This window comes from Austrofundulus limnaeus, unplaced genomic scaffold (assembly GCF_001266775.1).
Source record: "Austrofundulus limnaeus strain Quisiro unplaced genomic scaffold, Austrofundulus_limnaeus-1.0 Scaffold310, whole genome shotgun sequence".
NCBI classification, from domain to species: domain Eukaryota; kingdom Metazoa; phylum Chordata; class Actinopteri; order Cyprinodontiformes; family Rivulidae; genus Austrofundulus; species Austrofundulus limnaeus.
Window position 1 is genome coordinate 487968 of NW_013952712.1, and position 14551 is coordinate 502518.

The window sequence follows — 14551 nt, forward strand, 5'->3', positions numbered from 1 at the left end:
CATATATATATATATAGCTTGCAGCTATGTGGTCAGGAAGATCCGGGCTTCAGCCTCTGGGGAAGAGCAAGAAAAGCCCGTTCAGACACCATGTAGTTCAAAAGGTAAGGATAAGAACAATAAATCTTGTTTTTAGGTCATGTAAATTAAAATAAATGGTGCTTTCATACGTGTGTCATAATTTTCATCTTGTAGCTTTAAAGAAAAGGGAGCGAAAGTGGTCTTCCTCAGCTTCTGCCCTGAACCCAGGACCTGAAGAAGAGATGGAAGGAGCAGCAGCCTCTGGAATGATGTCCCAGCCGGATCTGCAGCTGTGTGGATCCTGACGTTAAAGACCTGGCTGGACACTGGCACTGTAGTCAACCCAAGTCCAAAATGTAATATGTTACAAGTCAAAGACAATTTTCAATTTACCGTATGCCTATAATGTAATTGTAGAATTTGATTTGAACAAAATCACTTAAAACCCTAAAAAGAATGCAAAGAAACTATTTTTAAACATTTTCTTATATTACAGTGACCAGTGTCTATTCAGGATGACCGTTAATATTAGAAAAAAATATTTTACAGCAAACCTTCTGATACTGCAAACAACAAGTAGAATTAAAACCATGACAGTTTGATACTTTCATTTACTCGACACATAAAATTGTAATGCAGATGTTTAGGTCTGATATTTCTGTGTCTGTGGTTTGTCAGTAGGTTTCCTGTAAATGGCCTCATTTTATGTACAGCAGTGTTTGAAGGCTGACTTACCAACCTTTGTACCCAGAGGCTGAGTTGGCCTGATGTTTCTGCTGTGACATCAAATAATTTATTAAGGTTTACATTGTTTTCTGTAAGCTAAATCTTGTAACAGATTTTAGTATCATTACTATCAATTTGTTGAGGAAATGTATATCTGGATATTTGTAGAATCATGGTTACATTTGTAAGAAAATTCAGTTCATCACTACTTTTGCATTGGTTTATTATAAAATTAGCTTTGCCATTGTTTTTCCAAAGAATTGTGCAGTTAAAGTCATTCAAAAGTTGTGCTCTTCTCCAGAAAGATTTTTTGCTGTGAACCTTCATAGAAACTGACATTACCACAAGTTTAATGACAAAAATAGCTTTGTGGTGGAGGTTTCCCTTGATGCACCAGGAGGGCATTTTGCACACCAAACTCAAAAAAATCTAGGTTAAGAGGTTTTATATATAACAAAACTAATTTCTAACTTTCCACTCTGAGCTTTGTAGTACCATATTGTTTTTGCTTTTTTTCATGTTTGGATTAGATTTATTTCAAACTAATGAAAATTCATGAAATTCTCTTACAAACAAAAACCAAGCATTTTATTTTATTTTACTTTTTTGCATTTAATTATCCTCTTGAGACCCAGTGTTCTATTTTTTGTCTTCTCTGGTGGACAGTCTGAGGCCTCTTGAGTACAATTAAGTAAAAAACAAATCTTTTTAAATCCAACTGTACACTGATGAGGTAATCCTTGGGTTTCTTGAAACGTCACATTTGTTGGGGTGGCATTTATGGAGCACCAAGTAGTTTTTTGACAAAGTTTTCAGATTTGATCTCAAACATTCACAACTAGCTTTTTTCTTTCAAATTCTAATCAATTTGCTTTCTTAAACATTGTCTTTGTTTTTATAAAAAAATAATCAATGTACAATGAACCAATGTTATATTTACCTTTTTAAAATAACAAATTATTACATATTTATTTTTTGTTGTTTATATTTTGTTTTCAACACTATATTGCTGTCAGACAAAGAAAGGTTTTTCAATGCACTTTTCAAAGGAATTAATCTCCCAATTAAATCAAACAGAAAACCACAAAATTTACCATGCATAGCACAGGATCTGATGCTTACTGCTGCCTCACTCAGACGATCTGCTTCTGGACACTAAAGATGGAGGACTACCAGCTGTAGGTGAATTGGTTGCACATCATGAAAACAAACATAAAACCAAAGTAAATACCCTGCATTATTAGTCAGTCTCAGGGGACATTTTACTGCCTACTTGCATAATTAGTAAAAGATACCAAGAAGCTTCAAACTAAACCTATTTGGATCATTCAAAAGCACTTAACCGCTTTTTGGAAGAAGAAGAAAATGTTGCTATGAGTTGCTTAACCTGATTGTTTAACATGTTTTTTGTCTGGGGAAAAAAGCTTTAAAATAGGCTTTGAAACATGTTAAAAGTTATTATGTATTCATTGCAGTTGGAGAGAGAACTGCATTTTTACATTTCTGGAAGTCAAGATTTTACTGTGGTATAACCAAATGAGAGAAAATTAATGTACAGAACTGGTAAGAAATCACACATATAAATAGCTGTTGAAGATTAGGTGGAAGGGAGCAAGACAAAAAAAAAAACAAAACCTAAGACAAACTAAATGCATAGCAGAAAAAAAAATATTAACAGAACGTAAGACCAAAGACATGACCTTTGAACATAATTTTTCTGTCTGRTGACCCATTTATAGGCTTACTGTTTATGCTCATGCATTTGATAAGTTTGCCAAAAAATACATTTGTCCTTATAAATTGAAATATTACTCCTTTTGTGAGTCACAGAGTATTTGACTCAATAATTTATCATACAAGACAAGAGCATGATCTCAAATTACTTATAACAACAAATGTACAACTAAGTTTTCTAAATAAAATGTCAGAATACATAAATTACAGAGACACTCTGATGACAGGTTATGTTCAGGTTCTGAAGAGAAAAAATAAGTAAAAAATAAAAACAAAAAGCTTTGTTTCATGCAACAAATATTGTCTAAATAAAAGTTTTTTCCGTCAATTGAAATCACAAATAGAGCTACTTGAATATGTTTAAAAATAAAAACAAACTTAATTTTATTTCTCTTACCTGAGGAGACGAATCAGACACAAACCTATCACAAACCACAACCTAATCAGGAACTAATAAACAACGATTTTTGTTTTTAGGTAGTTATTTGTTGGATTAACTTCCGCTTTTCACCGGAAGTTGTTGAGCAAAATAGCCTGAGCACAGTCAGTGKTATTTTGAGTCTGCTGCCTGTAATTGTAAGGTGCGTGCGTGGTCAAACTAATTTGTCCAAAACAGTCGTATTTTTTTTCTGATACAGTGGGAGCATATTAAATGAGGTTCTGTCTTCAGGCAAGGTTAGTTTCTGCTGCGTTTAGTATCGCGGAACAGATTTAGCATCAACGCTGTTAGCTTTGGTCGGCTAATGTTAGCACAATACAATAATTCCATTTTGTCCTAGTCTAAAAAAAAGTATCTGACAAGTCAAACATGTTGTGTCTKCGAGGGTGTGCCAAGAGCTTTAATGTGAGTATATAATTTTAATATAAAACAAAACAGGTTTCATGCAGTRAAACTATCAGCATCTCTGACAACAAAAGAAACATAAATGGTTTGTTGTTGCTCGATATGTGCCACTTGAGATCACGGCGTTACCCTATGTTTCTCTTTTTTTTAAAAATAGAATTTTCTTATCAAACGCTAACTATGCAGTAATCTTTGGATAAATGCTTGTGTATTCTCATTCATTCGGGACATGTAAAAAAGAGACATAAACCACATTCAACTAAAACAGTGTAGTGTCCATTGAGGACCAGATTTTATGACTATTGGCATAGATGCTAGTTACACCTAAATAAGTTTCACCACTATTTACACCCCTGATCAAAATTTTAAGACCAGTTGAAAAGTGGCAAGRATTCAAATTTTGCACTATTGGCTCGAAGGAAGGTTCGAAATAGAGCTTCGAGGAAAAATAATAATAATAAAAAAAGGAATGGGAGAGAGACAAAAAAACATCTGAGTAAGCATTTGTAAACACGTATTAAGCTAAAGTAGTCTGTTCACCAGCTGATCAAAGGTTTATGATCAAAGGATCATATCTTAAAAAAAGGAAAAACATAAAAAAAGGAATCAGTACTGAGTAGCTGAGCCATTCTTGTAAATCACCTCAAAATTTAGTTTTGGCATGCCTAATTCTAGTGATCCAGGAATGTTTCTCTAAGTAGTGAAGATGGTTTCACRGAGGGCATCCACTTTCTGGATCTGGTGTTTTCCTTGCCATCCAACCCCAAATGTTCTCAGTTGGATTTAGRTCTKGGGAACTCGCAAGATTTTCCAAAAGAGTGATATTATTCTCTGGAAGTTCCTTGGTCCTTATGAACTGCAATGTTATCCTGTTGGAAAAACCCTGTCATTACCCCACAGGCGATGGCCTTCAGTAATGAGCGATACCCCCTGCAACATCTACACWTAGCCAGCTGCTGTTTGATGCCTYTGCACAACCTGAAGCTYTGAATTGGKCCATTGAAGGAAAAATCCCCCCAGATCATGATGGTGTCCCTTCCACCGTTCCGTATTGAAAACATCTTTGATGGGATCTCCTTGTCATGCTGGTAATGAAAGCCATCAGGCTTCAATTAATTAACCATCAAGGTTAATTTTTTCACAYCAGAGAATAAAACTTTCTTCCACCTTTTACCGTCCCATGTWTGGTGCTCWTGGGCAAACTCTAGATGGGCAMTTTTGTGCCRTTGAAGRAAATGAGGACTTTGAAGATTTTTTTGTTCCTGAAACCCTTCTCTCACAGATGCTGTCTGATGGTTATGGGACTGCAGTTGGCACCCGTGACGACTCAAGTTTAACTTTGGTCGAGGATTGTCCTGTGTTTTGACGGACAGCCAATTTGATCCTTCTGGTCAGGGCCRGTGAAATGTTTTTGGGTCTACCACTTGAATTTTTTGGTCCATAACCTTCAGGATCTTTTAATAAGTTTAAAATGTCTGAAATGTCTAAAAGACTGTCTTACTGTGTCCAACCTCGGAAGAAATGGCATGCTTGCTTATGCAGCTCAACAATCTAAMCACGTTCAAAGAAAGACATTTTTTTGCTTTAGCCATCAGGAGGTCATGACACTGTGGATACCTRAAAATGACACTGAATCCACATTTTTGTGAAGATTTGGGTCTTAAAYGTTTGATCAGCTGATGATCAGCCTAGTTCAGCATAATGGTTGTTTGCAATAAGATGCTTACAGATTTTTTTTATCTCACTCCCATTTCTTCTTTTTGCATTTTGAAGCTCTACTTAGAACCTTCCTTTGACCCAAAATGTGAATTCTTGCCATTTTTCAACTGTTCTTAATTTTCATCAGGACTGTATGTTTATTTATTGATTACCTGTTTGGACTCGCATTAGACACAAGACACACAGGTTCATCACACTATTTTTATTGTAGTTAGAATGACAAAGAAAAGAAACTTAAATGTGACCCTTGTGCCAAAGGTCAGCATTAGTTAATTTAAATTTACGTTTGTTCATGCTATCCAGTTTGAATAGAAGTTCAACTGTTGTTGTTGTTTTATTTTTGTTTTATATGTCGCAGAGTATGTCTTGTTTTTTAAATATATGTTTGTATGTTGCAGTGTTCCTGCTGTATGYTGTGATGTCTTGAACTGTGATGGAGAGAAGAAAAGCCTTAACTCTTCCTTTAACTGTTGACAAAGACCACACGGTATGTTTTGTTTAAAAATTATTTTGATTACCYCTAATGTTATCTTGTAAATTTGTGGCATTAACTACATTTTCTTGAGGCAATATGAAATATTGATTTGACTGATTGTCGTTATAGCTAGGGCTGCACAATATATCGAAAATTTATCGTYATTGTGATAATAGCCTGTGCAATATACATATCGCAAMAACTGCAWAAACTGCAATAAATGGTTGACTCAAAAATTYACATTTAWGCGTTTTGTCATTCAGATTGAAGCTTGAAATATTTCACCAATCAAATAGAGCCCTTCATGTATTTGGTMAAAAAAAAATCAGGCTGGAATGGAAATGATTTTTTTATGTTGTTTTTTGGGCTTTGAACCCAGAGCAGAAAGATATCAACACTACATATACATACGTATTTCATTTATCACAAGTCATATCGTCATCRCAATATTAAGCACTGCTATCGCACATCGCAGGTCTTCCTAATATCGTGCAGCCCTAATTATAGCAGCTAATCACTAGAATTGTTGTTTGCCTCAGGCATAAGGACTATTTCATAAAGCAGTATATTTACAGATAAAAGCAAGAGTTTTAGTAATCACAAAGAAGAACTAAGACTCTTTTTGAGCTTTGTTTGAATTTAGACATTGATGCAAATAGTTCAAACATCTCCATCTGTTTACAAGTTGTAAGCACAAGTTACTTCCAGGTGGAAAAATCAAACTGAAACAGATTTATGTCATCAACAAACATTTAATACTGTTGTCTCACATGATCACCCATTTAAAAGCTAGAAGAAAAAAGTGAAATGCATTTAGGAGCTTGAATAGATGCTATGAACACTGTCGTGGCAAGAATGGTCAGAAACACGGCGAGAGTGTTAAAGAGACACATAGTCTTGCGGGTATGATCAGAAGGTCATTTATTGATTGGCAGACATGGAACAGAAAGCAATCACGAAGTCTGTTAGATGTGGGCCCGCTGTCATAGGCCGGGCAAGCAATGTTATACTGTCAGCTATCATCATGTGATAATGAACAACCAATCAGAATCTGCCTCGTTCTGGTACATGAAGTAGTTCAGCTTGAAGATGACGTTCAGACGATATCATGAGATATGAACAATGGTCAKTGTCAAGGTGATACAGATATAAGTATTCCACAACAAACACAAACAAAGCCTTAACATAAAAGTCTGAGTTAATAAAGTAACATTAGACTTGCTATCACAGGAAAAGTTTGTTTCTTTTTGAGTTTGGAAATGAAAGCTTATCATGCTGTGAAGTACCCTTCTCCTGCCATTTTTCTTTTTAGATGGAAAATCCTCTAAAAATCCCAGTGGGTTGCCTGTCATCTGAGTGTGGAAAGTTAGAAGGACAGGTACTGAAAATCTTTGATCTGTTTACTTTAATGTGCAAAATTTATTGGTGGCATTCATTATTCCCCCCCACCTTATATCTTTATATTTTTAAAAGGTTTCCTGGACTGCATTTGCTGGCTGCAAATATAAATCCGGTAGTTCACTTCAAAAGAATGGATCCATGGTTTTTGATCACAGTCCGGCAGCTTTTATCACACTGACTAGGTAAACCAAGCAACAAGATAAAACAAAAGTGCACCTTTTAATTGTGCATTTACTTCCGCAGGTGTCACAGGTGTGATTTGTAGAATCCATATTTTCAGAGTTTCAATACAAAGCAACTTGTTTTTGAATCCTTTTGATAACTGAAGTGTGATGGTTTTATTTCTCACCTGGTGAATTCTGAGAATTGGAACCGACAAGTATGACTTGTTTTCTGAATTGTAATGTCATCGAGATGGGATGAACTCTCAAGGCAAACACACAAACAAGTGCATGCAATGCAAATGAAAAGGTTTGCTGCTTTCAGCCTGAAAGCCTTTTTAGCAACTGCAAACAAATAAAACAGTGTGTTTAGATCTGGGTTAAATATTTCAACCTTCACTAATAATAACATGAAATTAGTTATACAGCTGGCCTTTTTTCATATTTTATTCAAGCAGCTCATTAGTTAAGAAGTTATATGTGTGAAAAAAATGTGTTATTCTAGTTATGCTTCTTTTTTTCATACATACATTTAGTTGTGTAAGAAAAATTTTCCCCATCTCCGAGCTGTATCACTTAAAGGAAATAGTGTGTCTGAGCTTTATGACTCAGATGTTGAGCTTATCATGACAGTACATGCAGCTTATCTGCAGCACTCAGGCCCCCTCATGTTCAACATTTGGTGCAAGGTTTATCTAAAAGCTTTGACGAGCCACAATGTTGCAGAGGAGATGTGGCTCTAGGAATGTTGTTAATAATAAACATTTTTCTATTTTTTTTTATCCCATAGGAGGCCACTTCTCATCCTGACAGATGTTTTAAAAACAGAACCGGGAAAGAATTATATAGAAAGGGTTAAAATGAGCAGTGGCACACGTGCCAGAGGACGGCTGAGCAGTAGTCATAGCAAAGAGGAGCCTCAGACCTGCAGAAACAGTCGGTCTAGTCAGAGGGAATTCCATAAAAATGAAAAAAGCAAGAGTTCAACTTCTAAAAGCAACCATAAAACAACTCCTGACTCCACTCAAAGGTAAGAAAACCCTTTTTAAATTAATAATTTGAAGGTTTTCAAAATTGATATGATGAGAAAAGTGGTTTATCAGAAAAGTCCTACAAAGAGCATATCTTACTTCATAGAGAACGTTGGCTTTGTTTAGTCTAAACTGAAGTTCAAAACTTTCTCATAATTTTACAGTGCTTGGCATTGAGTATGCAATAGTCTTCTAAATGATAAAACATCTAGTTGAAATATGTTTTTGTCAGTGAGATAATATTTTGACATTTCATATGTTTAGAACAAGACTCAAAAGGAGAGCTCAAAATTCTGAAGAAGAGAAGGACAAAGAAGAAAACCAAGATATTAAAGAGGCGATAATCAGCAAATGTGCTGAAGAAGAAGAAGAAGAAGAGTCTGCTAAAGAAGAGGGTGCGTTTGTTGATCTAAAATTATTGTTAGAATCTGAGTCATCTGGAACTCTCTGAGAGCTGACTGATGGTATAAAATGTCTAACATGCAAGGTAGAGGAGAATATGCATTCCTCTTAATAATGCTAGTTTTATTATTTGTGTTTGTTTTGGTCCTAAGCAGTCGGTGGGTTAAACTCAAAGTCCGCTGAAGACATAACAAGCTGTGATGAGCTCTCCTCAAAAAGCACCAACGACCAGCTAACAGATCATGTAAAAGAAGAGCAAAAGAGTTCGGTGGGTACTTATTCTGACATTCACCACTATCATACAGTACTTTTAACAGCCTTAAAAATATTGAAATTTAAAAATAAAAGCTTACAAAGAGCCAGCGTCATAGTTATTTTAAAGACGTGCAACTTGCACATGCTGTCGAGGAGCTAACTGAGTTGTTACATGGTTACTTCTACCCGTCCAGAACCGAGCCCAACCTGCCCGGGTCTTTCGTATCTAAAGTCCAACTTAGTGTTAAACGTTTGTGTGTGGAGTGTTGTCATTATTTTACTATAGAAAGCGCACCAGGCCAAACACACATGAACATTTCATGTTACTTTGATGCGTAAACGATACGTAAACATGTGCAACTTGCGAGCATGACCAAACTCTGAGTCCGACAGAGAGAGCACATCACATCGGGAGCTCATCCTGTTTCTCTCATGGTGAGAGACAAGTTGTAATTGCTGCATTAGATATTTAACATTAACACTAAAAGATGAATATTTGTAGACTCCAGATCACAGCAAAGATGTTTGTCTCAGTTTAAATTAAATTTTCCCTCAAACTCGTGAAGAACAATTTAAATTCTACAAAATGTTTTAACAATAAAGAGGTACTTTGTCTGTTTGGATGTGCTAAACTTTTATTATCTTTAGAACTATATTACTAACTGAACTGGGATAAATATAAATCATAAATGATCAAATTTGAAAAATAAATAGTATGTTTACCCAATGTATCCAACTCCTACCAATGTAGGTGTTGGATACACATTGGTCATTAGCAATAGAAAACCTTTGACCATAATAGGTCACAGGTCACCTTCTAGAAGGATTTAAAATCATCAATCAGTATGATTACATGAGTTATAATCCTGTAAATATTCCCTTTGAATGTCATGTTGATTTTAGGGGAGAAATCTGTGAAAGTCAAAAAATAAACAACTAAATAAACTAATTAATTAATTAAAAAATAAAAAAGAACTTACCTGTAAATTATTCTTTATAAAGGAACTTTATGTGCTATATTTTTCTAATATATCAGAGTACCTCAATTCAAAAAACTGATATTACATAAAAATAAACTACAGAAAAGTTGTTAAAACCCCTCTCTTCCTCCAGACATTTGTTGGTACATGTTTAAGTGCATGTTTATTGATAGTTGGCTGGATGACTTATTTTTGTATAAAGGCAAAACTGGAGGTTAAACACAAGTTTGATGCCATGACTGTATTTAGTAGATGTATTTTTTGTTGGTTGTTTCCAACCAAATAACGGCACTTGTACAATACAGCTAATTTAACCAGAGTGCACAGAATATCTTTATATTCAGTGCTTTTTATCGAGTGACACACGTATGCTTGGTTGTAATACAGTAGAATCCCCAAAACATCGCTTATATTTTCAGTCTTAAATTTTATTCAAGGTGGTATTAAAAAGGTCTTAAATTTGACTTGCTAAAACCTGCAAATACCCTGAAATTCTCAGTTATTCAATTTAAATGTAGATACACACTTTTTTGCAAATATTTTCTAAAAACAGTAGCCGTGTATATTTACCAACACGTTTATCTCTCGATAGAGTCGTAAAAGGAAGCTTTCCGACTCCCAGTGCAATGGAACAGGCAGCCCAAAACATCAGCGCCTGTCGGGAGAAGATGGAAAAGATGGAGAACAGGTCCCCACATCTGCTCACCAGGAGGAGCACGAGGAAAATGCGGACTTAGAAAATTTTGACCACTGCATTGTACAGTTTACAGTTGGAGGAGATGACGGAATGCAAGACTTAGCTCCAGACGTACCCTGTAATTTAGACGCTGAAGGTATAATTGGAAGTGACAAACAAAGCTTATCATCCAGACATGAAAGTACAACTAAAACCAGCCCCACTGAACCAAGTAAGTACAACAGAATCTGCAGCCCTTCCTTTATTTATCAGCAAAGTTACCATGTTCTAACGTGTATAATTCTGCAGCTTGTGTCGCTCTAACAAGTAGTCTGAGCTGGGCAAAGACCAAATAGGATTCTTGTCATCTTGAAACAGATCCAGTGTCGTAGCAGATCATGTAAACAGTATTTTATAAACATTCACAAAGTACTAAGGTTATCATCACACTGTTCAGGGAGAAATAAGATATTTATACCTAAAGTACTATGAATTGTGCTACAGCCAACTGCTGCTGCTATTTGTACTTTCAAACAATTATATAATTTTGTGTAAATAGCTGTATCATAAGATTCACAGCTATATTAATTGAATGATACATCCATCCTTCCATTATCTATACCCGCTTCTTCCTTTCTGGGTCATCCATCCATCCATCCATTTTCTGTACACGCTTCTTCCTTTTCAGGGTCGCGTGGGTCACTGGTGCCCATATCCAGCAGTCACAGTGCGAGGGGCGGGGTACACCCTGGACAGGTCGCAAGTCCATATAGAGACAAATGAAACAGACAACCATTCTTTCTCACCTAGGGACAATTTAGATCGATTAACCTAAAGGTCATGTTTCTGGTCTGTGAGTAGGTCCTCTGAACGAGCTCTTTGTTGAAAAAAGTTTTCTCCCCCTTCCAAGAGACTTCTTCAGTCTGAGGAGTCACATGTAAATTCAACATTATAAGAAGCTCCTCCACATGGCGGACAAACAAGTTTAATAATGACAATCAAAACTGATTGTTCACGTACAAAAGAGAGCTATCAGATCGATTGTTCACAGGGGTCTGAGTCATACTTGCAATAACAGCACTATAAGAGCGGACAACTGGACACAGGCCTTCACCCCTGTTTAATGATGGATTCTCTTAAACCAGTGGTTCCCAAACTTTTTATCTTCTGACCCACAAAATATTCATGGCAAAAACTTGTGACCCCAAATATTACTGGTCAGAGTACATAAACTTTGTTAATAACCCTAAAAACAAAGGCTACACAAATATAAATACTTATTTATACTTATTTTGTGTTTTTATAATAATTAAAGGGAAAATATTATATCACTAATTATTTTATTGCCCTTTAAATTGATTTCTGAAGTGTGGTGGTTCCCAAACTTTTCAGCTTTTGACCCACAAAATAACAGCAGCAGAGACCTGTGCCCCCAACTATTTCTGGATGATGAACATTTGTATCAGGTCAACTAAACATGGGCATAGGAACAATATTTATTATTCTACATTTATACATTTTATGCAACTAAGGCAAAAATTTAATTAATTTAGAAAATCTTTTCAGGACCCCACCTTGATGTTTCAGGACCCCACTTTGGGTCCCGACCCCAACTTTGGGAACCACTGTCTTAAACCACCGTTCCTCTCCATCAAGAATGAGAACATCTTCATCCCTGAAAGAGTGACCACTGGCCTGTAGATGAGTGTAAACTGCAGATTCCTGGCCTGTAGATGAGTGTAAACTGCAGATTCCTGGCCTGTAGATGAGTGTAAACTGCAGATTCCTGGCCTGTAGATGAGTGTAAACTCCAGAGTCCTGGTCTGTAGATGAGTGTAAACTGCAGAGTCCTGGTCTGTAGATGAGTGTAAACTGCAGAGTCCTGGCCTGATGATGTTGCTCTACTGTGTTGGCCCATTCTATTGAACAGTGGCTGTTTTGTTTCCCTGATGTATAGCTGATCACAGTCCTTCTGACACTTAACAGCATACACAATATTACCTTACTCTGTTTGTGCAGGGGGGGCTGGATCTTTGGGGTGAGCCAGTCATTGCCATAATGTGGTTTGGGGTTTGAAAGCCACTGGGATGTGATGTTTAGTGAATAAATGTCTCAGTTTCTCTGAGACTCCCGCAGCATACAGAATGACCACTGTTCTGGGTTTGGGGTCTTCATTTTCACCTGATGGTTGGGTTGGCTGGAGTCTTGTTTGGGTTTCTTGACTGCTTTTGGGAAAGCCCAGTTAGGATATCCACACTGCTTCAGGGCCTGTCTTGTGTGGGATTTTTCTTTTTTCTGGCTCCTGGGTTTGTGGGGACCCTGTGTGCTCTGTGGTACTGATCTATGTGGTGGGTTTGTGGTACGTGTCAGTTTCCAGCCATCCTCCATCAGAGACTGAGACGTCACAGTGCAGGGAAGCCAACCTGCCATTTTTTTACATTCTCTCATGTGAGATTTAAATATTTATCCATAGAGTTGATGTGATCAGTAAAATGTTGGACTTCTTGGGATTTAATTTCAAGAAGAATTTAGATGTTTATTTTTAAATTTTTTTCCTTAAATTACTGACCTGAAGCTGCTTCAAAGCTTTCTATATTTTCAAAACCCCAGGTCAGATAAGGCCATTTGTGAGGCTGAGTCGACCTGACAGACAGAGAAGCAGAGAAGTTACATTTAAGAAAAAAAAATGCTTTTGCCAAAGTATTTTCCTTTTTATGTTTGCGTTACAGTTGTTTTGTCCAGTGATGATGAGGATGGTCAAGATGATTCTCAGTGTCAGAGAAAAGTGCTCCATGCCATGTCTGACACGGTGATACAAAAAAACCCCAAACAGGATGTTGTGTCCGAAGAGGAGGAGGATCCAGACATACAGAACATGCAGGTTGGTATGCTTAAACACATTTTAATGAATGTTCAGAAGAGACCTTTAAAGACTTGTACTCATTTGGTTGAGCTTTTCATATTACATCAGACAATGACCTTAAGCAAGTTTCTAAACTGAGATCTGGTAATACCCAGATTAACGGACATCATGATGTTTTGGAGTCTTCATGCTGAGGTTTTATTTCACCCAAGACAGCTGAGCTGACTGCAACTTCAAAACAAACAAGCAAGAATACCGGCTGCAGTTTGTCTTGTAGCTCACCTAATAAGGAGAAACGAGGCTATAATATGCATGAGAAGTAGCTGGAGTAACCCAGACAGTTACTTCTGAAAAGATTATGTTACAAATTTGTAATTAAATGGTGATAAAGTGAGCATAAACTTAGGAGCATACATTTGTTTTTGAATTGGTCTAATTTTGTCATCAAAGAGTCCCGACATATGAAGTCTGAACTCTAATGGAAACTCTTGAAGATCTGCAGTGAAATCTTGTACCAAAGCATCAGCACATTGCAAAGAATGGATTTATTGTAACCAGACTTGCATTTTTCTGTTGGCCGTGATAATTATCCTGCTGAAAAAAGCAATGCAGTTTGCAGAGAAAGGTGTTACAGGTTTACAGTAATGATTATTTAAAAGTTTTATTGTTTGGCCACTCTTCACGGCCAGAGCGTTTAGTTACGCTTAGACGGCAGATTGTGGTTATCTCACTGGTCACGTCTCTACAGGCCAGGAACATCCCACTAGAGATGGGTTCTTGTCTAAGTTGTTATGCACACACTCACTAGCCCAATGTCTGGTGCTATTCTAAGGACCTTATCTCTATTTGCAGTCTCAGGATTACAAGACTGCTGCTTTTGACCACCGAGTAACACCATTAATAATAACCCCATATGGCTTTGTAAATAAATATATGTGAAAATGTTTGCCTATTAGCACCTGAAAACATTTTAAAATGTATGTTTGTTTTAAATCATAATTGTGTTTTTGTACTGAGCAATCAGAAACCTCACTGAAGATTTGTTGTTGTGTTAAAATAACTTTTTTCTTTGAGCATGTTTCATGTTTTAAAATTTTTGCCAATTTTTTTTGTCATTTCAAATTATTTGACCAAGATTAAGGTTAGTTACTTAGATTTTTCCCATTTGCTGCGCCTCCTTCAAACACTGTGTAATTTATGTGTCCAACACTAGATGGTGCTAAAGTCAGGGTTTTTTGATGAATACAAACAACTGCTTTAGAT

General features: G+C 36.4%; 1 protein-coding gene and 1 long non-coding RNA gene across 4 annotated transcripts in view; both read left to right on the top strand.

Annotated features, from left to right (window-relative positions):
- Nucleotides 1-1035, top strand: part of LOC106527147 (uncharacterized) — a 1969-nt gene extending 934 nt beyond the window's left edge. Inside the window, exons 2-3 of the long non-coding RNA XR_001311347.1 lie at nt 18-104; nt 196-1035. This is a non-coding gene — a long non-coding RNA (uncharacterized LOC106527147). The remainder of the gene's footprint in view (nt 1-17; nt 105-195) is intronic.
- Nucleotides 1036-2971: 1936 nt separating this feature from the next.
- LOC106527146 (uncharacterized) overlaps nt 2972-14551 on the top strand; it is a 20521-nt gene continuing 8941 nt past the window's right edge. Inside the window, exons 1-9 of one of the 3 annotated variants that reach the window (XM_014021937.1) lie at nt 2972-3062; nt 5443-5531; nt 6832-6897; nt 6993-7102; nt 7872-8111; nt 8377-8507; nt 8670-8782; nt 10342-10657; nt 13155-13306. In XM_014021937.1, the coding sequence (XP_013877391.1) occupies nt 5478-5531; nt 6832-6897; nt 6993-7102; nt 7872-8111; nt 8377-8507; nt 8670-8782; nt 10342-10657; nt 13155-13306 (1182 nt within the window). In that variant the 5' untranslated portion in view covers nt 2972-3062; nt 5443-5477. Of the gene's footprint in view, nt 3326-5442; nt 5532-6831; nt 6898-6992; nt 7103-7871; nt 8112-8376; nt 8508-8669; nt 8783-10341; nt 10658-13154; nt 13307-14551 lie in introns of all 3 variants that reach the window. The other 2 variants (XM_014021934.1, XM_014021935.1) reach the window with 2 other exon arrangements.